A 26,712-nucleotide genomic window follows, 5' to 3' on the forward strand; every position below is an offset into this window, starting at 1 on the left:
GTCACAGAGTGTTCTGCTTATGTTTTCCTCTAAGAGTTTTGTATAGTGTCTGGTCTTACATTTAATCTTTAATCCATTTTGAGTTTATTTTTGTATATGGTGTTAGGGACTGTTCTAATTTCATTCTTTTACATGTAGCTGGCCAGTTTTCCCAGCACCACTTATTGAAGAGGCTGTCTTTTCTCCATTGTATACTCTTGCCTCCTTTATCAAAAATAAGGTGACCATATGTGCATGGGTTTATCTCTGAGATTTCTATCCTGTTCCATTGATCTGTATTTCTGTTTTTGTGCCAGTACCATACTGTCTTGATTACTGTAGCTTTGTAGTATAGTCTGAAGTCAGGGAGCCTGATTCCTCCAGCTCCGTTTTTCTTTCTCAAGATTGCTCTGGCTATTCAGGGTCTTTTGTGTTCCCATACACGTTGTGAAACTTTTTGTTCTAGTTCTGTGAGAAATGCCATTGTTGGTTTGATAGGGATTGCATCGAATCTGTAGATTGCTTTGGGTAGTATAGTCATTTTCACAATGTTGATTCTTCCAATCCAAGAACATGGTATATCTCTCCATCTGTTTGTATCATCTTTAATTTCTCTCATCAGTGTCTTATAGTTTTCTGCATACAGGTCTTTTGTCTCCTTAGGTAGGTTTATTCCTAGGTGTTTTATTCTTTTTGTTGCAATGGTGTTTCCTTAATATCTCTTTCAGATTTTTCATCATTAGTGTATAGGAATGCAAGAGATTACTGTGCATTAATTTTGTATCCTGCTACTTTACCATATTCATTGATTAGCTCTAGTAGTTTTCTGGTAGCATCTTCAGGATTCTCTATATATAGTATCTATGTATAGTACTATACTATAGTATAGTCATCTGTAAACAGTGAGAGCTTTACTTCTTCTTTTCCAATTTGGATTCCTTTTATTTCTTTTATTTCTTTTCCTTCTCTGATTGCTGTGGCTAAAACTTCCAAAACTATGTTGAATAATAGTGGTGAGAGTGGAGAACTTTGTCTTGTTCCTGATCTTAGAGGAAATGGTTGCAGTTTTTCACCATTGAGAACGATGTTGGCTGTGGCTCTGTCATATATGGCCTTTATTATGTTGAGGTAGGTTCCCTCTATGCCTACTTCCTGGAGGGTTTTTATCATAAATGGGTGTTGAATTTTGTCAGAAGCTTTCTCTGCATCTATTGATATGATCATATGGTTTTTCTCCTTCAATTTGCTAATATGGTTTATCACATTGATTGATTTGCATATATTGAAGAATCCTTGCATTCCTGGGATAAATCCCACTTGATCATGGTGTATAATGTTCTGTTGGATTCTGTTTGCCAGCATTTTGTTGAGGATTTTTGCATCTATGTTCATCAATGATATTGGCCTGTAGTTTTCTTTCTTTGTGACATCTTTGTCTGGTTTTCATATGTGGGTGATGGTGGCCTCGTAGAATGAGTTTGGGAGTGTTCCTCCCACTGCTATATTTTGGAAGAATTTGAGAGGGATAGGTGTTAACTCTTCTCTAAATGTTTGATAGAATTTGCCTGTGAAGTCATCTGGTCCTGGGCTTTTGTTTGTTGGAAGATTTTTAATCAGAGTCTCAATTTCAGTGCTTGTGATTGATCTTTTTATATTTTCTGTTTCTTCCTGGTTCAGTCTCGGAAGGTTGTGCTTTTCTAAGAATTTGTCCATTTCTTCCAGGTTGTCCATTTTATTGGCATATAGTTGCTTGTAGTAATCTCTCATGATCCTTTGAATTTCTGCAGTGTCAGTTGTTACTTCTCCTTTTTTATTTCTAATTCTATTGATTTGAGTCTTCATCCTTTTTTTCTTGATGAGTCTGACTAATGATTTGTCAATTTCGTTTATCTTCTCAAAGAACCAACTTTTAGTGTTATTGATCTTTGTTATCGTTTCCTTCCATTCTTTTTAATTTATTTCTGATCTGATTTTTATGATTTCTTTCCTCCTGCTAACTTTGGGGGTTTTTTTGTTCTTCTTTCTCTAATTGCTCTAGGTGCGAGGTTAGGCTGTGTATTTGAGATGTTTCTTGTTTCTCGAGGTAGGATTGTATTGCTCTAAACTTCCCTCTTAGAACTGCTTTTGCTGCATCCCATAGTTTTTAGGTTCTCATGTTTTCATTGTCATTTGTTTCTAGGTATTTTTTGATTTCCCATTTGATTTCTTCAGTAAGCTCTTGGTTATTTAGCAGTGTATTGTTTAGCCTCCATGTGTTTGTATTTTTTACAGACTTTTTCCTGTAATTGATATCTAGTCTCATAGCCTTGTGGTTGGAAAAGATACTTGATTTGATTTCAATTTTCTTAAATTTACCAAGGCTTGATCTGTGACCCAGGGTATGATCTATCCTGAAGAATGTTCAATGAGCACTTGAGAAGAAAGTGTATTCTGTTGTTTTTGGGTGGAATGTCCTATAAATATCAATTAAGTCCATCTTGTTTAATGTGTCATTTAAAGCTTGGAAAAGAGCATGGCAGTGTTATATGGACTGACTTGTGTCCTCCCAAAATTCATATGTGGCAGCCCTAACCCCCAAAGTCACTGCTTGGAGGTAGGGCTTTTAAGGGGTAATTAATGTTAAATGATGTCATTAAGGTAGAGCCAAAATCCAATAAGACTGCTGTCCTTATAAGAAAAAGAAGAGACACCAGGAGTGTGCACACACAGACAAAAGGCCATATGAGGACACTGAGAAGGTGGCCATCTGCAAGCCAAAGAGAGAGGCGTCACCAGAAACCAGTCCTGCCTGGACCTTGATCTTGAACTTCCAGCCTCCAGAACTGTGAGAAAATAAATTTCTGTTATTTAAGCTGCCCAGTCTTGGTATTTTGTTATGGCAGCCCTAGCTGACTGATACAAGTAGTTCCTCAAAAATTAAAACTAGAGCTGCTTTATGATTTATCAATCCCACTTCTGGGCATATATTCAAAAGAATTGAAAGCAGATTATATATAATAAACAGAATCTATATCAAGAATTTTTGCATACCACAAAAAAAAAGAAAGTATTTATAATAGAAACAAATAGATAGGGTATCTAGAAATAAATCTGAGAAAAACTGTGCAAGACATTTATGGAGAATTATTGAGACATTAAAGAAAGCCTACATAAATGGAGAGATATAGCATGTTATTATATGGAAAGATTCAATAATGTTGAGATGTCATGACTTCTTCCCAAACTGATGCAGATATTCCAACAAAAATCTCAATAGTGCTTTTCCAGGGATTTAAACCAACTCTGAAATATGTACCCAAGAGAAAAGCCCAAGATTAAAGAAGGCATTTCTAAGAAGAAGAAGAAAATGGGATTTTCCCTACTGGATAGGAAGATTTTTTTTTTTTTTTTTTTTTTTTTTTTTTGGCGGTACGCGGGCCTCTCACCGTTGTGGCCTCTCCCATTGTGGAGCACAGGCTCCGGACGTGCAGGCTCAGCGGCCATGGCTTACGGGCCCAGCCGCTCCGCGGCATGTGGGATCTTCCCGGACCAGGGCACAAGCCCGTGTCCCCTGCATCAGCAGGTGGACTCTCAACCACTGCACCACCAGGGAAGCCCGAAGATTTTTTTTTAGGAAATTATAGTAATTAAGGCGGTATTGGTATTGACACAAGGACAGATAAAAATAAATTATGAAACAGAGTAGAAAATTAAGAAACAGAACTTTGAGTGCAATAAAATGATATATGACAGGGACAGCATTTACAGATTATCAGGGGAAAGAGTGGACTTTTATTTTTATATTTCTTTTTTGGGGAGGCTGCGTTGGGTCTTCATTGCTGCATGCAGGCTTTCTCTAGTTGCAGCGAGTGGGGGCTACTCTTTGTTGCGGGGCATGGGTTCTCATTGCAGTGGCTTCTCTTGTTGCGGAGCATGGGCTCTAGGCACACGGGCTTCAGTAGTTGCAGCGTGTGGACTCAGTAGTTGCAGCATGCAGGCTTAGTTGCTCTGCAGCATGTGGGATCTTCCCCGACCAGGGATCGATCCCATGTCCCCTGCATTGGCAGGCAGATTCTTACACTAGATACAAAAAAATCACTTCTAAGTATAATCATGTGTAAAAGGCAAAACATTTTAAAAGAAAATACAGTGTAAAATATCTATGACCTCAGAGTACAGATTTATTGCACAAGACACAGAAATCACTAATAAAAACATAAGGAGTGATAAATGTGACTACACTTTAATTAAGAACAGCTGTCCATAAAAGTTTACGATAAAGAAAGTTAAAACATAATCCACAAACTGGAAATATTAAACACACACACACACACATACACACACACATACACATAAACACATATATGTTTATAAAAAGCTCCTATAAATTAATAGGAAAAAGAAAACGATCCATAGGAAGATAGTCAAAAGGATAGAGAGAGATAATAAATGTACTACAAGCTGTTCATTTCATTAAGTAATCAGAAAAATGCAAATTAGAAACAAATGAGATACCATTTTTTATCTACAACACTAACAAAAAAATTAAAAATATTGACACTACCTGAAGCTGGTGAGAGTGTAAATTGATATGGTTCTTCTGGATACTAATTTTGGCGTATTTCTAAAAAAATGATACAAATGAACTTATTTACAAAACAGAAACAGACTCACAGCCATAGAAAACAAATTTATGGTTACCAAAAGGAAAAGGTAGGGGAGGGATAAATTAGGAGTTTGGGATTAAGAGATACACACTACTGTATATAAAATAGATAAACAGCAAGGTCCTACCGTATAGTTCCACAGGGAACTATATTCAATATAACCTGTTATGAAAATGAATCTGAAAAAGAATATATATGTATATATGTGTAACTGAATCACTTTGCTGTACACCTGAAACTAACACAGCATTGTAAATCAACTATACTTCAATAAATTTTTTTTTAATTTTTTAAAGAAATTAAAATTTTTTGTTGTATTGTTACCAAAACTAAATATGTAAGTACCCTTTGACCCAGGTATTCTATTACCCAGAATCTATCCCACATATGTACAAAAACAAACTATTGTTATTAATTCTAACACTTCTACAAAATGATGATGGAACCTCACCTCATTTCAGAATAAAAAGTGGTCAAACTAGTGTCACTGGCTCTTATGTTGCACAGATCAGAAACCCACAGATTCTGATCAAAGGAAGATAATAGGAGGGACTTCCCTGGCGGTCCAGTGGTTAAGACTTCGCCTTCCAATGCAGGGGGTGCGGGTTTGATCCCTGGTCGGGGAGCTAAGATTCCACATGCCTCCCCGCCAAAAAACCAAAAACATAAAACAGCAGCAATATTGTAACAAATTCAATAAAGACTTTTAAAAAAGTGGTCCATATCAAAAAAATCTTAAAAAAAAAAAAAACCAGAAGATGATAGGAAAGGAACTGGGAATTTCAGATAAAGGAGAACAATTCAATTATAAAATGTGAGGTTCTTAACATGTTTACAACCCCCAAGTTTTGCAAATGTGTTCACTTTACATATTTAGATTTTACCAGGGTGTCTTTTCAAAATACTAAAGACTTGTTTAATTTGCAGTGAATGCCAAGTTAAATGATTTTTGCATTGATTGCCATATATATATGAAAACCTAATAGAGCTACTATTTGGGGAGAGTCTTTGAGACAATTCCGTCTATCAATATACACTGGATTTTTGAGGGAAACAACAGCACAAAAGGACTCAGGCTTCCTGGTTTTTATACAAGTAAGCATGCATCAATAAAAACCCAGACTTTGTGATTTTTATTCAATTAGTTGAATAACAACTCAACTTGTTAGTTGAGTTGGTAATATTTAGGAAGAAAAGTATCCCAAATTACACCTTTCCCCCTTTCCTCTAAGTATACATTAAGTTAGTGCTTTTTAGGTCATCAAGCTTTAGGAGTTAGTTGTGACGTAAACCTAAAATCATGAGAAATCTAAATTACAATATAAATTTAGAGCAGATGTTTTCATGATGACATATATACAACAGACACCCACAAGATGGAGCATAAAGTGTTCTTTAGGAAAAATCATGAAATCATAAATCAAAGCAAAAGCCTCTAGATTGAGATTCACCCATGTTGTAGCAGGTGCTAGAATTTCCTTCCTTTTTAAGGCTGAATAATATTCCATTGTATGGATAGATCACCTTTTGTTTATCCATTCAACTATTGATGGATATTTGGGTTGCTTCTACCTTTTGGTTATTGTGAATAGTGCTGCTATGAACACAGGTGTGCAAATATCTTTTCAAGACCCTGCTTTCAATTCTTTTGAATATATGCCCAGAAGTGGGATTGATAAATCATAAAGCAGCTCTAGTTTTAATTTTTGAGGAACTACTTGTATCAGTCAGCTAGGGCTGCCATAACAAAATACCAAGACTGGGCAGCTTAAATAACAGAAATTTATTTTCTCACAGTTCTGGAGGCTGGAAGTTCAAGATCAAGGTCCAGGCAGGACTGGTTTCTGGTGAGGCCTCTCTCTTTGGCTTGCAGGTGGCCACTTTCTCAGTGTCCTCATATGGCCTTTTGTCTGTGTGTGCATACTCCTGATGTCTCTTCTTTTTCTTATAAGGACAGCAGTCTTATTGGATTTTGGCTCTACCTTAATGACATCATTTAACATTAATTACCCCTTAAAAGCCCTACCTCCAAGCAGTGACTTTGGGGGTTAGGGCTGCCACATATGAATTTTGGGAGGACACAAGTCAGTCCATATAACACCGCCATGCTCTTTTCCATAGCGGTTACACCATTTTACAATCCCACCCACAGTGCACAAGGTTCTAATTTCTCCACATCCTGGCCAATACATGTTCTTTTCCTTTTTTTTTTTTTTTTTGACAGTAGCCATGGGTGTGAAGTGTGATCTTTATGTGGGGCCTGGGCAACATGAGTTGAGTAGCCACCCTTATATATTGAATTCTTTGTATTTATGGCAAGTAGTTTTGCCCCAATAGGCCAGGCTTTGCAGGTGGGGAGTGGAGAAACAAAGGAGAAGATTGACATTTCCAAGAAAGGGCAGAACGATTTAAGAAAATCTGAGCTAAGTGATCACAGAGTCTATTTTTAGCTGGGCTGGATTACAGTTTCCTTCGGACATTGCATACATTAAGAGTAATCATTTCAAAGACGGCAGAGCTCACAATTGCCTGGTATCATTTACAGCCTCAGCTGTGGCAGCAGCAGGGGTCCTGGCCCTCTTACTGTCAGGTGGGCACCAACCAGTCTTCAGAGAATGTTCACACCCGGTGCCTCGACGGAAAGGAAACCTGCAGAGAAGCCCTCGTATCATAAAATTGGCATGAAGAGAAGAGCACTTAATCCTGTTTACTTTCATCTAATACCTAGGGCCTTGGATTCAGTCAACAATGACTTCAAAATCTAAGGCAAACTGAATGCAGTAGGGTCTCTTTGAAAAGGCCCACACATTCTGTGAGGTTATCCTTGGTTTCTAGAAAACACTATTTTTTTTTTTTTTTTTTTTGCGGTACGCGGGCCTCTTACTGCTGTGGCCTCCCCCACTGCGGAGCACAAGCTCCGGACGCGCAGGCTCAGCAGCCATGGCTCACAGGCCCAGCCGCTCCGCGGCATGTGGGATCTTCCCGGACCGGGGCACGAACCCGCGTCCCCTGCATCGGCGGGCAGACTCTCAACCACTGCGCCACCAGGAAAGCCCTAGAAAACACTATTACACACAAGGAAGAACGCTGCAAATTGGGAGGAATCAGAGCTTTCCTTTAATTATTTGCTTTTTAAGTTTTTAGCTTAGGATATTTTCCAAACTTTGTGCTCTGCACAAGCAAGTCATATAAGGGATTATAGTCTTCACTTAGAAATATGTCAAATATATCCAAGTCCAATGTACAGAAATAGGGCTCTACTGAAAGAAAAAACATTATCGAGGAGCTTATGGGGAATGAGGGGCAGTAACTCATGTGTGTAAGAAGAATACTCCAAGACAGAAAAAGAGTTCGCAAAAGAGATTCAGCGCTTTGGGAAAAGAAAGATCACTTCCAGCGAGGACCACCAGAAAAGAATTTCAAAAAGGACATGGTATTTGAGTTAGACTTTACAGACAGCTCAAGTCTGAGGCCTGTGGAGAAGGAGAGAGAGTATGCTAGGCAGAGGGAAAGCAGACCATAAATCTGGCACTGAGAATAGGAAACTATGTGTATAAAAGAGGAAAAGTAAATGGTTCAATTTGGACTACAGAAATAAAGGCAAGCATGCAAAATGGTAGAGGCACGTTGGAAGACACTTTGGCAACTTCTCACAAAACTAAATATACTCTTACCATACGATTCAGTGACCATGGTCCCCGGTATTTATCCAAACAAGGTGAAACTTACATACTCACAAAAATTTACACATAGATAATTATAGTGGCTTTATTCATAATTGCCAAAGCCTGGAAGCAACCCAGACAGTCTTCAGTAGGTGAATGGCTAAATAAACTGTGGTCCACCCAGACAATGGAATATTATTCAGCACTGAAAAGAAATGAGCAGTCAAACCATGAAAAGTCATGGAGGAAACTTAACTACATATTGCTGAGTGAAAGAAGCCAATCTGAAAAGGCTACACACCCTATAATTTCAACTTTATATTTTGGAAAAGGCACAACTGTGGTGACAGTAAAAAAAGATCAGTGGTTGCCAAGGGTTAGGGGAGGTGGGGAAGGGAGGCATTAATAGGTGAAGAACATAGGAAAACAAGAAAATGAGTCACACTTATACCAAATTAAGGATGTTGAGTTATGTTAGTAATACATGCAACTTTAATTTTAACACTCTCTGCCAAAGTAAACGTTATTCCCTATAACTTAAAACTTATATTTTAAGTTATATATATATATATATAAAATATATATATTAACTATATATAGTTAATTCCACTGTTTTGGCTGCAATAAAATTGATTTTGAAATTAAAGAATAAACAGAAATAAAGGTGAGAAAGTTGGTTGAGATCTGGTCTTAGAGGTTCCTGTGTTGCTATTTAAAATTTGGAAATGTCACTGTGTATTTAACATTTTATGATTGATACATAGACACCTACCTACAGAGCCAAATTTCCCTTTGAAAGTTCCAGTTCAAGACATAATAAACACATGCATATTTTCAGGCAAAATAAACTTTTAAATGTAAATTGTGCCTGTTACCTTAAAATAGCTGGTGGAAAGTTAAAGCAGTAATTAAGAGATAACATACACAGGAAAGGTGGAGAGGGGGTTTCTTGCTGTAGATATGCAGCTGGCATTGAGAAATGAGGCAAGGTCAGAAGGAATTCCAAACATGCTTGCCCTTTTAAGATCTATAAATAGGAGGCCTGCTATTTATATGTAACCTACTTACAAATACTCCTTATTTTAAGTGGCTACTTGGGACAGCCATCAGAACTTAATTCTGAGCAGTCCAGAAGCTCACAACTCCAGCAAGGAAAAGAAGTTCCCCCCCAGAAACATTATTATACATCGTGGTTAATTTCTACAGTACTGAAGACCCAGAACTACACCGTTGTAAGTTCACAGATCACAGGGCTGATCTGATAAGAAACCTGGGAAACAAAACTCACTAATATTTTTTTTTTATTACAAAAGAATGAACTCACACATACCCATCACCTAGATTCAATAATTATCAAGATTGGCACGTTTGCTTTCCTTATTCCATTTGTTAGAAGAATCCTGAGGCATTATAAAGTGTTCCAGGCATTGTCCCTTCATTCCTACAACTTCAGCTAGCATCTCTCATACACAGGAATATTTTCTTAAATAATCTTAATGAGATTCACACACTTAACGTTAACAATAACTCTTTTGTATCATCTAAAATGATAGGCATTTACATTCAAATTGCCCCATTGTCTCAAACATGCTGTTTCTTAGATACTTTGCATAAGAATCCAAAGAAGGTCCACACTTGACATCGGTGGTTCTGTCTCTTACAGCTCAACTTGGAGCAGCCTCCTTCTCTTCTTCCTCTTTCTCTGTGCCCTTGACTTGTTTAAACTGCGTCAGTTATCTCATAGAACATACCACACCCTGCGTTTGCCTGTTAGCTTCCTTGTGGTATTATTTAACTGTTTCTCCATATCAAAATACATTTCTGAACTGGACATTGTCAATTTTCTATATATTAATACTCTCTTTGAGCAGAGATGAATAAGCTAAGGGAATTTATTGGGATGAACGTAAGCTTTTTTTTTCCCTCAGATAGGCAGAATTGAATTTTAATGCCAGCTTCTCCACTTACTTGTTGTGTAAATTCATACTTGTATACATTTTTTAACTTCTCCAAGTTAGTTTTATTATCAATAATTTCATGGGGTTGCTCTGAAGATTAAAGAGATAATTTGTAAAGGATCTAATCTAGTGGCAAGCACACAGAAGAAGCACTACAAAAATGGAAGTTTCTAGAGAGTTATTTTAGTGTACATCCAGCTTGTTTATGGTCAAAATCTCCTGAAGGACCTGTCTGCTTGATGAAGTTATCAAGACTTGGTTTATTTGCCAGATTTTAAAAGATAAGTATCTTACTAATTATAGAAACAACAGCTGGTTATCTTTTGGTGGAGTCTAAATTATGTGGGTTGCCATTTAGAATAAACCCAATTTAAAACCCCATTCCATTAAAGAGAGCATCTACTTACATTAGTCTTGACAAGATGGTCTAGGCCAAAAGGCCCAACAGTGTTGATTTGCATGGGAAAGAAAGAATTCATAAGTTAAATTATATCTTTCAGCCCTCCCCCACAATTGAAGGCAGAAGAGTATCCAGGCCAAGGAACCTATAGGCAGTCTTCCCTGAACCAGGACAACGGCCTTGGTGTCTTGGCTGGCAGGATTCAGTCTACTGAGGGGGTTTCTTTTTTTTCTTTCTTTTTTTTTTGGTACGCGGGCCTCTCACTGCTGTGGCCTCTACCGTTGCGGAGCACAGGCTCCGGACGCGCAGGCTCAGCGGCCATGGCTCACGGGCCCAGCCGCTCCGCGGCACGTGGGATCTTCCCGGACCGGGGCACGAACCCATGTCCCCTGCATCGGCAGGCGGACTCTCAACCACTGCGCCACCAGGGAAGGGAAGCCCCTGGCCCCTTTCTTATAGTTGGGTTGTTTGTTTTCTTACTGTTGCCTTTTAAGAGTTCTTCGTATATTTTGGATAACAGTTTTTGTATAAATATGACTTTTGCAAATATTTTCTCCCAGTCTGTGGCTTGTCTTTTCACTCTCTTGACAGTATCTTTCACAAAACAGAACTTTTAAATTTTAATAAAATCCAGCTTATCAATTCTTTCTTTCATAGATCACGCCTTTGGTGTTGTATCTAAAAAGTCATCACTAAAACCCAGGATCATCTAGATTTTTTCTTATTACCTTCTAGGAGTTTTATAGTTCTGTGTTTTGCATTTAGGTCTGTAATCCATTTGGAATTAATTTTTGTCACTGGTGTAAAGCTTTTGTCTTAATTTTTTTCCTTTTCTTTTTTTGCATATGGATGTACAGTTGTTCCAGGACCATTTGTCAAAAAGACTATTTTTGCCCCATTGGGTTGCCTTCACTCCTTTGTCAAAGATCAGTTAACAGTAGGTATGTGGATCCATTTCTGGGCTCTTTATCTTGTTCCACTGATCTGTTTGCCTATTCTTTCGCAAATACCATACTGTCTTGATTACCATAGCTGTATAGTAAGTCTTGAAGTCCTGGAGTGTCAGTCCTCTTCAATATTGTGTTGTCTATTCTGGGTCTTTTACCTCTCCAAATAAATTGTAGAATCAGTTAGTTGATATCTGCAAAATAACTTGCCAGACTTTTTTTTTTTTTTTTTTTTTTTTATGCGTTACGCGGGCCTCTCACTGTTGTGGCCTCTCCCGTTGCGGAGGACAGGCTCCGGACGCGCAGGCTCAGCGGCCATGGCTCACGGGCCCAGCCGCTCCGCGGCATGTGGGATCTTCCCAGACCGGGGCACGAACCCGTGTCCCCTGCATCGGCAGGCGGACTCTCAACCACTGCGCCACCAGGGAAGCCCTTTGCCAGACTTTTGATTGTCATTGCATTAAATCTATAGATCAAGTTGGGAAGAAGTGACGTCTTGACAATATTGAATCTTCCTATCCATAAACACGGACTATCTCTCCATTTATTTAGTTTTTCTCGGATTTCCTTGGTTAAGAGTTTTCTAGTTTTCCTCATACAGATCTTGTACATATTTTGTTAGATTTATACCTAAGTATTTCATTTTGGGGGCTAATGTAAAGATATTATGTTTTTAATTTCAGATTCCACTTGTTAATTGCTGCTACATAGAAAAGCTATTGACTTTTGTATATTAAGCTGATATCCAGCAACCTTGCTATAGTCGTTGATTAATACTAAGAGTTTGTCAATTCTTCCAGATTTTCTACATAAGACAATCATGTCATCTGCAAAAACAATTTTATTCTTTCTTTCTCAATCTGTATACCTTTTATTTCCTTCTCTTTTCTAATTGTGTTATTGCTAGGACTTCCAGCTCGATGTTGAAAAGAAGTGGTGAAAGGGGACATCCTTGCCTGGTTCCTGATCTTAGTGAGAAAGCTTCTATTTTCTTACCATTAAGTCTGCTGTTAGCTGTAAGCTTTTTGTAGGTTCTGTTCTTTTAGATGGGGAAAAGGAAGCACTGGTGTAAAGAATTATATATATATATATATATATATATATATATATATATATATATGCACAGACACACACACACAATTGGATATTACTCAGCCATGAAGAAGAATGAAATAATGCTGTTTGCAGCAACATGGATGGACCTAAAGATTATCATTCTAAGTGAAGACAGAGAAAGACAAATATCATATGACATCACTTATATACGGAATCTAAAAAAAATGATACAAATCATTTACAAAACAGAAGTAACAGCCATAGAAAACAAACTTATGGTTACCAAAGGGATACAGGGTGAGGAGGATAAATTTGGAATTTGGGATGAACAGATACAGACTACTATATATAAAATAGATAAACAACAAGGACTTACTGTATAGCACAGGGAGCTATGTTCAATATCTTGTAATAACCTATAATGGAAAAGAATCTGAAAGAGAATATGTATATATATATATATATATATATATATATATAACTGAATCACTGTGCTGTACACCTGAAACTAACACAACACTGTAAATCAACTACACTTCAATTAAAAAAGTGTCTGCTATTTGGCAAATAATAAATAAAATAACATTTATTTTAACAAGTATTTACTATGTGCCAGGCACTTTTCTAAGAATTCTGTGACTATTAATTCACTTAATACTTATATTTATGAAGTTTACACTATAACTACCTCATTTTTTTGGATGAGGAAACAATTCACAAACTGTTGAGAAACTAGTATGTGGTCACAGAGCCAGGATTTGAGCCAGGTAGTTTGCCTACAAAATTGAGGCTCTCATCCACTGCTCTGTGCTATTTTTCCATGTTTGGCCTATGAACATAGAAAATTTTTAATTGTCACAGCTAAACATTTACTCACTACATTTAACATTATTTACATTATTTACAGTTATAAAAACTTATTCATGTACTGTAATACCAGTGATGTAGAGTGTCTGGGCAGAGAAATTATTAGCCCTGTAGAAACCTTATCTATTATAGAAGTAATGTCCTTATAGAGGAGATACATTGGTTTCCCTGTCCACATACAAAGTGCTAATATTCCACATTATTAACCTTACTCAAAACACTCACTGCAGGATGTCTTCAATGAGGAATTTTACCTACTGTGTTCGTCTGGCACACATGGACTCACCTCATTGTTTTTAACTTGTAAACATGCTGTAATTTATTGCTCTATGTCATCCATCTATTAAGCATGTCACTTGATAAGTTTCCTCTGCAAGTAGATAGTAAGATTCCGAAGGCCAAAGGCAGTATCTTCTACTTACATACTGCAATGAAAGCTCCCTCACGAGTTCACTCTAAAGCACCAAGCCCTTCCCATTGTGAATTTGCTTTTGAGCTTCTCAGTGCTGTTTTTTGCATTCAATCTAATATAATTTAACTATAAATTATAAAGCTGCCTAAAGTAGAACATATTCACATAATGTCCCCCGGGCATCTCAAACTCTACATATCCCCAAAACCCAAAGCAACTTTGAAAAATCCAATCTGTGCCTCCTCAGTTTTTTCTCCCACAGAAGCAGAAAATTTTCACCCATAACTTCTCTCTCAGGGTCACCAAGCTCTAAACTCTGCTATCACAAATACCTCTTATATCCGTCACTTCTTTTTCAACTCCACTGACCCTAACCACGTTCAGGCCACAGTTCTCTCTCCTTAGACCACTGCAACAGCCTCCCAAAAAGACTGCTCTGAATTCAATTTCTTATTAGCAGAATCCTCCTTTGTATCTGTACTGCTACATTTCCGAAATAGGTATAATAACATTTAGTCACTCAAAACAACTTATACAGAATAAAGTCCAAATTCCTTGCTATGGCATTCAAGGCCACTTATCAACCTTGGTTTCAACCTAGCTAGCTTATTGAGGGTAGAAGTATGTCTCCTTGAAAATCTGGATAGGGCTGTAAGATCTCCTCCACTCCCCCCCCCCCCCGTTTATGTAAATACATTAGTTTTGTTGAATGGGAATCATTGACATCACTCTCCTACACGGTGATGGCTCGGTTGGAAATGTGGCCACACTCACTGTGCGTGTCCCAGTGCCACCACACTCAGATAGAGCTCCCAAGCCGCTTCAGAGCCATGTCCGCATTTTTTGAGTAGACCAGCAGCAGAGAAGGCCGGCTGCGGGCAGTTAGCTGGCTTTCTTTAGCCTGGAGATTAGAAAGGGAGCCCTGATTTACTTTTAATATTCTTCTGATAGACCTGAACTGGCTCCAAACTTGCAGGGGACCTGCAGTGATAAAACGTGACCCAAACCAAAAAATAAGCCTTTTTTTTTTTTTTTCCATTCGTAGCCTCAGTATTATCATAAGCACTGTTTTAACACCACTCTGGAAAGCAAAGACACACTGAGCAGCGAAAATTCCCACGGCTGCCACAGCTCAGACGTGCCCGGGGGCCCTAGCAAGTCTCGCGAGAGAACAAAACAAGCGCCAGGTTCTCCCTGTTTCTCGCGAGAACCATGACTTCCAGCCTCCAGCTCACAGCGTTCCCGGGGCAACAGCGATGGCGGCTTTGCTGTCAGAGCGGCTCTTCTTGCTGGACCTGCTCGTAGACTGGGTGCGTCTTGAAGCCGGGCTGCCGCCGCCGCCCGTGGTCGCGGCGGCGGCGGCGGCGCAGGAGGAGGAATCGCCGCCGCGCGGCCTGTGCCCCGCCGTGGCCTTCCGCCTGCTGGACTTCCCCACGCTGCTGGTTTACCCTCCCGGCGGCCCCGCTGCCCCCGCACCGGAACTTCGGCCCGGCCTGGTCAGCTTCGGTCGCGGCAAGTCCTGTCTCTTCCGCCTGCAGCCCGCCAGCCTGCACCGCCTGCTCCTTCGGAGCCCGCTTTACACCTTGCTGCTGCAGCTGCACCCAGGGCGCCCGACCCCTGCCCCGCAGCTCCTGGGGGCCTGCAGCATCTCTTTGGCCGCCGCGGCCCACAGGGTCCTGGGGCCCGCCGCCTCCGGCTGCTCCCAGGGTCATCGGGGAAGTTTCCCTCTGCAAAACCAAGAGGGGGAGCGGATTGGGCACATTGCCCTGGGCTACCGCCTGACTGACCTGGGAAGCAGCTTGCTGGGCCATCTGGAGAGGCCAGTCGCTTCCACAGGAGGTGGAGTGGAGGGTGTGGAGGTCAGTCCCCAAACCTTGCAGGAAAACCAGCAGCTGCGGCAGCCAGACTCAGAGCCAAGCCCAAGAGATGCTGATAAGCCTCTGGTGGGTGTAAAAGTCTCAACGGCAGGGAAGGATTTGAAGGAGGGAGTCTTCCACAGCAAGGCCAACTCTGATTACACGGCTTCCGTGGAGAATGGCAAAACCAGCTCCGTTATTTGTTCAAAGGGTAGCAGTGAGAGGAGTGTTAGCCCCCAAAATCGGGAAGTCACAGAGTTAGACATTGAAACCAACATAATTTGCCCTCCTCCTCTGTATTACACTCATGTGACCCAAGAAAAGACACCTCCTAAGCAGGGTGAAATCACTATTGAGCCTCAAATGAATGCACCTGAGGAATTGGATGGTACTTTTCTGGAAGAAAAACTTGTAAATCCCCCAACACAGACTAATCCTCCAGAACATACAAATTTTGCAACACATGAGAGGCCTCCAGTGCTTACGCATCCTGCACATATTCAGGATGTAGGAGCAAGTAACCAAACTACTTACCATCCTCAAACTGAACAAAATAGGATCAATACTGTAAGGCAGCTGCCTTTGTTAAGTGCTTTGTTGGTTGAGTTGTCCTTGTTATACAACCAACCCATGGCAAGCCCTACTCATATACATCCTCATTTAGCCTGGTTATATAGAACTGAGGACAAGAAGTCACCAGAACCTTCTGCCAACTCCACATGTAAATCTGAATCTAAGGATAAACTTTCTCTGGGGGAAAATGAAAAGTCAGTGAGTCTTCAGTATAAAAAGAACCAAACTGAAAATCTTAAGAAAGGTAAATATTTTGAAAAGAAAGGTGGTGTTCCCCCCAAAAGAGTTCCAAGGGGGAAGCTACTTTATGGCTTAACAAACACACTTAAGCTACGTTTAAAGCAAACAAATCCTGATATGTTAGTAGTACACGAAAAGAGAGAAGAGTATAGAAAATCGCAAGCACAAATGTTAGGTGCAAAACTCAGAATTCCATCATCCAAAGTTAAGATACTAAGTTTTGCAGAACAACATCGGAAGCCACATCAGCTGCCTAAAGATGAGTTTTTAGACTCAGATGCATCTTTTGCTGAAAATAGCAATACCTCAAATTAGTGTGGTTTTTGATGACCCCAGCACAACTAAAGAAACTAAACTGAAATGTGCAACTGAAAAGACACTTGATGATTTACTGAAAGAAATGGTGAGTCCTGCAAATTCCATTGTCTCAGAAAGGTTTATTCATACAAATATTGTGGGTGGAAGAGTGGAAGTGAAAGTCCAAAGTCCAGGTCATTTCCAACGGGTCGCAGTAGTTGACAGAATTGTAGTAGACAAAGAAATAGATGATAAACAGGTCAAAATCACTTCTAACGACATTCTTACTGCTGATATGAATGAAAATAATCCAAGTACAAGTAGTTGCTCTGAAAGCATCTCAGAACTAAAGTATTCAGATGACTTCACCAGTCCTTGCTGTTCTGAAGACACCAGCAGAAGTTTACAAGCTCGTGATAGCAGTCCGGGGACAGAAAATCCAAAACATAGTCAACAGACAAGTCCAGTGAAACAAGGTTGTCCGTAAGGAAAAATAGCAGTGAACAGAGTTCTATTCTTAGCCCACCTTTTTCAGCTGGATCCCCAGTACTCTCATATAAAAGGTTTCGTATTTCAAAGGCTCAAGAGAAAAGTTTGGAGGAAGCGTCTAATATCTCTACCAGTGATTTCTCTTCATCACACTGGACTGAGGAAAAAGAAAACCAGAGAGACCAAAATAGTATGCATAATTCTAAAGTTCTAAAGAGGAATCAAGACATCCCTACTAAACTTAAAACAAGAACAGGTTGCAAGTCCTCAGAAAAAAGCCAGTCACCTCGGACATCTCAAGTGAGTTCTCATCTGCCTTCTAATTTGTCAGAACTAGAACTTAATGTCCTGGATAGCAGTACATTAGATCACTTTGACGAAGTCAATGATGACCTTGGTTCACTAAACATTTCCAAGCAATGCAGAGTTATTTGCAAATTAGTAATAAATAAACTTCCAGGATATACAGTGGAAAAATATGTGCTTTTACATAACATTTAATTTGATAGCTGTACATTATTTTTAGTACATAAATTTATGTATATAATTTTTCAGAATATAAGTGTTTGTCATTCCTTTGCTGTTTAAATAGGATTCTACCATTAAATCTGACAAGATTGATCATGGGATCGCCTTATAACCCAGGTAAGATTTCAGTTGTTTGATCTTCTAAGAATAAAAGTATCTTCCTAAACTGTCTCTATTAAAGTATCCTCAAGTTGACTTCATACACACCATTGAAAAGGCTAGTTAATAAAGATAGCTTCAAATTTTAATGGCAATAAATTGTTTACCGAATATAGAAGACTTACTGTATGAGATGCAGAAAGATACAAAAGAATTTAGTATATAGCGGCAGCAGTTATAAGAGCTTACTATTCTATATAGATAGGAATTCTTCAGGGAAATCTTCTTGGACACATACACATTCCATATCTCCAATAGGTGAAGTCCTTTTTATATGCTGTCACGGTGCTCTATATGCTTTTTTTTAAACCACAATTTGTGTGTGTGATTACTTGGTTAATGTTTATCTTATGATAGGTTTAAGTTCTGTGATGGAAGGGACTGTATCTGTTTTGCGCACCAGTGTGGTCTTAGTATCTGGCACAGTCTCTGGCATGTGGCTGGGATTCAAAAAGCATTTGTTGGACAAATAAATGATGACCATGCATTGAAAATACCTAACGGGGGGATTAGAATTGAGCAGTAAAAACAAGCAGAAACCCTAAAAATATCCTTATTGGAGACATGGTTATTTGTAGTATTTTTGTTTTGCTGGAACACCCTTAGGTGTTCTCTGAAGGATTTGGAGAAGGGAACTAAAAAAGTGTCTTCCTATACAGTTTCTTGTATAGAAATTCAGTTTACTGTCATTTCAGCTTGTTCAAGTTATTATTATTTTTTTTTTTAATAAATTTATTATTTTTGGCCGTGTTGGATGTGTTGTGTTGCTGTGAAAGCCGTTGCTGTGCGCAGGCTTTCTCTAGTTGCAGCGAGCGGGGGGCTACTCTTCGTTGCAGTGCGTGGGCTTCTCATTGCGGTGGCCTCTCGTTGTGGAGCACGGGCTGTAGAGTGCACAGGCTTCAGTAGATGCGGCACGTGGGCTCAGTAGTTGTGGCTCACGGGCTTAGATGCTCCGCAGCACGTGGGATCTTCCTGGACCAGGGCTTGAACCCCGTCCCCTGCCTTGGCAGGCGGATTCTCAACCACTGCACCACCAGGGAAGCCCTCAAGTTATTTTTAATATAGGACAGTTTGTTTTTATGAAGTCTAGTGATCATTTCTTTATAATTTATTCCATTGATTTTATACTTAGACCTTATTTTGTGTTCAGATATTTACCTATGTGTTCTTCTATGTAAATATTGTTGTATTTTTAAGTTTCACCCTTAATTTTTTAATATAGCAAACATTTTTGGATGTATGAGGCGAGGCCCTAATTTTCCTTCCTTTATAAGTAATTAAATAATTATGTAGGTGTTATCTTTTGAATGATATAAAAGTAGAATTTCAATAGGTGGCAAGAGATGAAGATGCTATATTTTGAGGAACAATATGGATAAAGAATGATGATGAGAATGAGCATGATGTATCCATGAGACTGTGAAAATACTATCTTGATTAGAGCGGTAGAGTCATACTACAGAGGGGTTGAAAGAAAATTCGTTGAGTAAGTCCCAGATTGTAGGGAGCCTCGAATGTCAAGCATAATCATAGAAACAGTAGAGGATTTTAATTTATAAATGAGCGCCAGTAAGTAGTCATGACATTCTGAATATTTAAAATTACTGAAATAATTTCTTAGAGGTACAGAAATTATCACCACTGGAAGTTTTGAAATATGAAGTATGTTTAATGGCGAATGGTTTATGGTCTTAATTTTTCGGTAAATATAAAGCATATAACATATCATCTCACAAAATTAAAATAATTTACTGGTGGGTGCTGTAGCTAGATAGTCAAATGACACCAATTTGGTCTGTAAATTGTCAGCAAGTTTTCGTTATTATGGAGGAGACAAAATATAAGCAATATCAGAATCATGAGAGAAATAATTCTTTAAAAACTGTTTTATTTGATTGAGAGTAAGTCATTGTCTATGATGAGAATAGGTGAGGGAAATGAATTCAGTGTGTTTAAGGTACAACAAAGACTAAAGAGCTAATGTACTTTAAATTACAAATAGAGTAGTTGAATAAGCTTCTCTTTGAGTTATTCCCTGAATACTTATTTCTAGAATTGTGGTGGTGGATTTTCTAGCTTAATTCTAGTGAAAATACCTGTTCCCGTGTATTTAGTACTTCCTCTTTGCATCCTATCTTCAAATTGTACTTCATGTTTTCATTCTAAAACCTGTAAACTTAGTTCTTTAAGAATACTATAATAGATACTACTTCTGAAGCCTTATTTATCTGCTTAATGCCTTAAAATCATTGAAACATGAAATAGTATTTCAGGGTCATAAATAAGGGAGACTGTCATTTAGTTGTTGGTAAAACTAAGCTCCTGCAATCCAGCCTTTCTGAGCATCTTAGGTATCTAAACTGCTGTGGGCAGAGCTGAATGGGGGTGAGCCACAGAAATAAGGGTAGGGCCTACCCTGCAGCTTAGGAGGCAGCTGTCAGTGTTGACAAGTCCTTTGAACTGTTACTATAAGCAGATTTGAAGAGGCCCGTGCAGATGCATACATCCAATATGTTGTTTTTTTCTCCAGTCACGTGCATGCTATTGAGGCTATCTTTAGATACAAAGAACAATGGTACTGAACTCTCAAGCCCTTGTGGCTTTCTGGTCAGAGCCACCCATTCACATCTCAGTTTAATTTTTTTGCCTGTACAAGCAGTGCTTTTATTATGGAAACTTAGAAACCAGACTTTTATTTGTTGCAAACATATAGGTCAAGACTATAAATTTTAAAAAGTTTTAAATTATCACATTGTATTGTTGGCAAGGCAAAGAAATTTCATAACAAAGCAACATCTAAATAAGATAAATATATTTTTATGTCTATTAGATAAATAGTATTTATATTTGCCTACTCATAAACTGTCCTTGGGCCTAGATATATAGCCATCCTTCAGTCTATTTGTGTTTTAATTTGGATTAAAGTATCTAGAGAGTTGTACAGAATGACAGTTTGTGAGCCAAGACTTGCTGGATTCTCCTCTTCTCATTTTTAACCTAAAACAGTACCAGGATAATTTACTTGGTTAAGGACCAAGGCATTTTTAATGTTTTTCTCCAGAGATCTGACTGTCGTGCCAGGAAATAATAGACTTCAGGATGAACATTATTAGGTTGCAGTGCCAAGCCATAGTAGTAGAAATATTTCCTTATTTTCCAAATATTACTTATATCTCTGTTATACAAATAATATATGTAAATTCTAGAAAAAAATAGAAAATTCAGATAAGAATTTTGTTTTTGCTTTAAAATTTTGTATTAAGGGAAGGTTATGGTCCTTTCCTTTCAAAATCCCAGTGAAATGAGAGAAGAGATGTAAAAATAAGAATGAACCCTTAGTAGCCCCAGAGATCTGGAAGATGCAAAGCAGATGGGATTAGGTTGGCCAAAAATGGACTAGAAATCTACTCTTCAACATCGCCCAGTGAGGTGCTGCTGGAGGGACGAGAAGATGGTGTTTTTTAACAGAGCCCGAGATAAACGTCAAATTCAGTCAGCAGGCCTTGGGAAGGAGTAGGTCATGGGACACCGGCTGTAGAAACTGAACCCTGAGCGTGATGGAGAGGCTGGGCCTGGGCTAAAGGTTATCTACTAGAAAAGGTGCTGGGGCCACAGAGGAAAATGAATATTTTCGCTTTGGACAGCAAAACATGTTAACAGGGCCTTTCTCAATTTTATTGGAGAGACCACTAACCCTAGTGGCAAATTAAAGCGTTACAACCCTGGTCTTTGGAGGCAGATGGATGGTGTTTGCGTCTTTGATCATGTGGTGTATGGTTTTCTGAGATTATTTCTTCATTACAGGATTAGGTTGGGGATTGAATCAAATACCATTTATCTAGCATATATGACAGTGAATGTGCCTGGGAGTGTTGGTGTATTTAATAGTACAGAGAATGTACCACGGTATCTGTGTGCCTGCCCTAGGAGGATATATTTTCAATAAAACCTCAGTCAGGAAATCAACTCTTCCTTCCAAATGGTTAAAACAAACGTTCCATTTGACATTATAACTGAGTGGGAGAACCCCTGGCAGCAGGAATCCTTCCAAAGGTTTGGGTTTTAATAAAGAATGTGTTTGTCCAGGAGCAGGCCAGGATGGGAGATTAGATAAGCTCCCAAGTAATGGTACAAGATAACAGCTGAAGGTCATAAGGTGAAAGAAAGCATGTGGAACGGAACAGGTCTATGAGTCAGTATATGAGTCACTTATTACAGGTTCAGAAACCTATACTTGCAAGCTTGACTATTTAGGATACTTTGTTTTATTTGTTTATTTTCTGTTTTCTTCTTGGTTTTAATATAGTTCTTTTTGAAGGATCTTATAGTTGAGCTGTGAGAGCAATTGGAAATGGATTTGGTTGTGACTCATAATTGAGCTGAAATCCTAAAGGAGGAGCAGTAAACCCCCAGGGTCTACATAGTGAAAGACAGAAAAAAAGACAACCCCTTTTCTACCCAGAGATTTCTCCTTCAGCTTTTATCTCCTAGAAACCTTGGAGGGTTTTGCTTTTTGTCTCATTAAGGGAAGCTGCTCAATTACAGAGAGTTTCACACCCAACAACTGCCTGGAGGACTGTATTTCATAACTTGTGATTTTGGTGTCAACACTGTGGAGAGAATTGGGATGGAATTCTGGACTCAGAATGTCATAAAAAAATAATGGATTGCTTTAGATGCGGAGGAACCTACTGTCAGAAGAGTTGGTCTGAAAATGATTGCTTGCATATCCAGAATTCTTAAGAGTATTTCCAAGTACTTTGGGACAGTATTTGTTAACCTGGGGGAAGAGATCTTTCTAATCGTCTGGAAAAGTTCCAAGTGTGAATGCTGGCATCTTGTCAGCAAAGTTCTCCATATCCCTGACTCCCTCTGTAGTAGTCAGAAACCAGATATTTAGGGAGGCACTTTTTTATTTTCAGATGGCACTGTCTTGCATTTAGAGCTCTAACTCAATTGTTTTTACTAAACCAAAGGTATGCTCTCCTGCACCAACAAAGAAATACCCATCTCTATGCTGAGAATATGATCATACTGAATCCCAGTGTGGTATTAAAAAGCAGCTGACATTTTTAGACAATTACAGTCAGAAAAGAAAGCTTGAATTCATAGGAATTTGGAGCTAGAAGATACTTTGGAAATCATTTAGTTCAACTCCTTCATTTTATAAATAAGGAATGCGCCCCAAATAATGAAGTCTGCTACTCTCTTGCTCCCCTCTTTCCGTTAGAAGGTGCCACTTCATGTGTCAGACTGGGGTCATAGCAAACCCAAACTGTGTGTCTGGCAGACTTTCTATAACATTCATATTGAAAACACTAACCAAAAAATGAACTGACTTAGAGATGTGGGAATTTATCCTCTGTGCCACAGGGAAGGCATCTGTGTTTGGTGTCAGGCAGACCTGTTAAGAGTCCTGGCTCCTCCACTCACCTGTTAATCTTAGGCAAGTCTCTCTGGGACTCAGTTTTCACACCTATAAAATGGGGAAATCAATCATCATGCCGAGAGTGCAGCAATAGTGACATCATCCAATATGACTGTCTTAATAATGTTCAATATCAATGCAGCATCAGTGCAGGTCAAGTCCAGGTAGGGGATGTGTACCAGAAGATGTTCTCCTGATGGTGAGACACAATAATAGCAGCACTTCTGACACATGGGTACCACCCGTACTTGCCGGAAACCAGACGACTTGACACATGAGTCCTTCTAACTAAAGGACATCATGAATCCACTGGCATCTTGAATTTAACTGCCAATCTCCGTGTCAGTTCAGTGCTATACTTCCCTCTCCTTGATGAACTTCGCCATTGAAACCCCACCTTTTGGACTTCCCTGGTGGTGCAGTTGTTAAGAATCCGACTGCCAATGCAGGGGACATGGGTTCAAGCCCTGGTCTGGGAAGATCCCACGTACGGTGGAGCAACTAAGCCCGTGAGCCACAACTACTGAGCCTGAGCTCTAGAGCCCATGAGCCACAACTACTGAAGCCCGTGCACCTAGAGCCCGTGCTCCTCAACAAGAGAAGCCACTGCAGTGAGAAGCCTGCTCACCACAACAAAGAGTAGCCCCCGCTCGCCGCAACCAGAGAAAGCCCGCGTGCAGCAACGAAGACCCAATCCAGCCAAAAATAAATAAATTTATTAAAAAAAAGAAAAAGAAGCCCTACCTTCCATCCCATGCCCTATTGCCTGATCCTCAGCTAGAAGTGAGGAACCTGCTTATGTTATAGAAAAGAAGATAGATTCTTGACAACTGTGAAGGCAGCAACAGGTATGGCTCATCAGAAGTAGGGTAGGTCAGAGGAGCTGTCTCGTGAACTTCCACACTCTTAGACACGTACACGGATAGCCATGGGTTAGCCTTCCTGGGGGGCAACCTAAAGAATGACCCAGCTGTACTTGATGTCCCCTTAAAAAGGAGGGGCTCAGAAACATGTTAGTAGGGCTGGTTTCACGGGAATACAGTCTATGCAGTTGCATAAACCCTGCACTCAGAAGAGCCTCACACTGGGTTTATTGCTCTCCTATTGTCATCTTGAAATTCTTTTTTTTTTTTTTTTTTTTTTTTTATAAATTTATTTATTTATTTATCTTTGGCTGCCTTGGGTCTTCGTTCCTACGCGCCGGCTTTCTCTTAGTTGTGGCGAGCGGGTGCTGCTCTTCTCTTCGTTGCGGTGCACGGGCCTCTCACTGCAGTGGCCTCTCCCGTTGCAGAACACGGGCTCTAGGTGCACGGGCCTCAGCAGTTGTGGCCCGCGGGCTCTAGAGCGCAGGTTCAGCAGTTGTGGCGCACGGGCCCAGCCGCTCCGCGGCATGTGGGATCTGGCATGTGGGATCTTCCCAGACCAGGGATCGAACCCGTGTCCCCTGCATTGGCAGGCGGACTCCCAACCACTGTGCCACCAGGGAAGCCCCATCTTGAAATTCTTAATAATTTTCTCTTTGCGTTTGTGTTTTTGAGTGAAGTCTAGTGAGACAGCAGTGCATCCACATTAGCAGGGGAGATGTGCACCATTGGTGTGTCCATCCCTGTTGCTTCCCACCCCGCTCATAGATAGCTGTACGGCTTCTGTAGACAATTACCTTCTACTCAGAAGGGCACTGCATATGGTTTAAGGTTCTGTTATCACTGTCTTGAAATTCTTAACAATTTTCTCTTTGTGTTGTGTAAACATAGAAATTCAAGTCTGATGGGACAATGGCACATGTGCCAGAGTAAAGAGGCACAGCATGTATATTTATCGCTTTGCTACCCTGTTTGCCTACAGTGTTCGTGGAACCCCGAAAGCACAAAATTCCATGGGACTCACTGCATGTGGGAGCTCAGTGAGACTTAACACAAATTAGGTGAGCGCATTCCATCTACAACTGGGCAGCCCCGGGAGGCAGGATCTCTGTGTGAGCCAGAGCTGGCTTCAAGCTCAGAAAGAAGGCAGTGGTGTTCCAAGAAGCATGAATGACCAAGGAACCCCATCATATCTTTTCTCGCTCATGTTACTTCCCTGTGTTAGCCGACCACTGATGTTGAAAATGATGACACCGAAGGACAGAGAAAGATAGAGCAACCCAGAGTTCCTTGTCCTGGACAGCTCTTCCTTAGTCATCAGAAAGCCAGTGGTGGAGGGTGTTGGTAGGATGTGCAGGTATCAAGAAGTGAAATAGAATACTTGAGTTAGTTTAGTTGGGGCAGCATTTCCACTGTCTGTGCATGTCAACATTACAAGATGCCAATTGTGTAATTTTGATGATTCCACATACAAGTAAATGTGCTATTCATATTTAAAGCTGATGTTGCACAGTATGAAGATGAACAGTAAAAATTATGTTAATTGTGTAAGATTTTAATTTTTCTTTACTTTGAAAGACATTAAACAGTGAGGCAGAGTTCTAAAATGACCCCCCAGTGACCTATGCCCTTGTACAATCCCTCTCTTTGCATGTCGGCAGGACCTGTAGTTTGCTTCTAACTAATAGAATATGGCAGAGGTGAAAGAGTTTGGCACATGTAATGAAAGCCCCTAATCACACAGGGAGATCAGCTTGGTGCTTTGTGTCCACCTAGAGGGGTGGGAAGGAGACACAAGAGGGAGGGGACATGGGGATGTATGTATACATATAGCTGATTCACTTTGTTATACAGCAGAAACTAACACACCATCGTAAAGCAATTATACTCCAATAAAGGTGTAAAAAAATAATAAAAATAAAGACATGGAAGATTTTAAAAAGCCTCTCATCAGTTAACTTTAAAGTAAATCAAAAATAAATAAATAAATAAAATTAAAAAATAAAGTAAATCAAAGTGAGATTACCCTAGGTGGGCCATACCTAATCAGGCAAACCCTTTAAAAGCGGTTAGAAGCGAGACACTCTTTCTTCTGCTGGCCTTGAAGAAACAAGCACCGTGAGTCCTGCAGCTGAAAAAACAAAATACTTTGTGCCAACAACAGCATGAGCTTGAAAGAGGAAGACTCAAAGATGAGACTCCAGCCCTAGGCAACACCTAGACTGAAGCCTGTGAGACCCTGGGCAGAGGACACAGCTATACATGCCTGGACTCCTGACCCACAGATTCCATGGGGTAGTACACAGGTGTGGTTTGAAGTTGCTAAGTTTGGGGTAATTTGTCGTGCAG

General features: G+C 39.7%; 1 protein-coding gene and 2 long non-coding RNA genes across 3 annotated transcripts in view; 1 reads left to right on the forward strand and 2 right to left on the reverse strand.

Annotated features, from left to right (window-relative positions):
• Window positions 1-4,003: 4,003 nt before the first annotated feature.
• LOC116741606 lies at window positions 4,004-5,221 on the reverse strand. The gene is made up of 3 exons (XR_004346211.1): window positions 5,077-5,221; window positions 4,523-4,582; window positions 4,004-4,038 (listed from the first exon to the last, which is right to left on the reverse strand). It is a non-coding gene; the product is annotated as an uncharacterized LOC116741606 (long non-coding RNA).
• A 1,934-nt stretch (window positions 5,222-7,155) lies between these two features.
• Window positions 7,156-13,913, reverse strand: LOC116741607. Its single transcript, XR_004346212.1, has 3 exons — window positions 13,805-13,913; window positions 13,028-13,084; window positions 7,156-7,274 (listed from the first exon to the last, which is right to left on the reverse strand). It is a non-coding gene; the product is annotated as an uncharacterized LOC116741607 (long non-coding RNA).
• Window positions 13,830-26,712, forward strand: part of MAP10 (microtubule associated protein 10) — a 58,749-nt gene continuing 45,866 nt past the window's right edge. The window contains 4 exon segments of the mRNA XM_032608442.1: window positions 13,830-16,904; window positions 16,906-17,345; window positions 17,348-17,685; window positions 17,978-18,030. Coding sequence (XP_032464333.1) covers window positions 15,187-16,904; window positions 16,906-17,345; window positions 17,348-17,685; window positions 17,978-18,025 — 2,544 coding nt within the window. The 5' untranslated portion in view covers window positions 13,830-15,186 and the 3' untranslated portion in view covers window positions 18,026-18,030.

This window comes from Phocoena sinus, chromosome 16 (genome assembly GCF_008692025.1).
Source record: "Phocoena sinus isolate mPhoSin1 chromosome 16, mPhoSin1.pri, whole genome shotgun sequence".
Taxonomy (NCBI): domain Eukaryota; kingdom Metazoa; phylum Chordata; class Mammalia; order Artiodactyla; family Phocoenidae; genus Phocoena; species Phocoena sinus.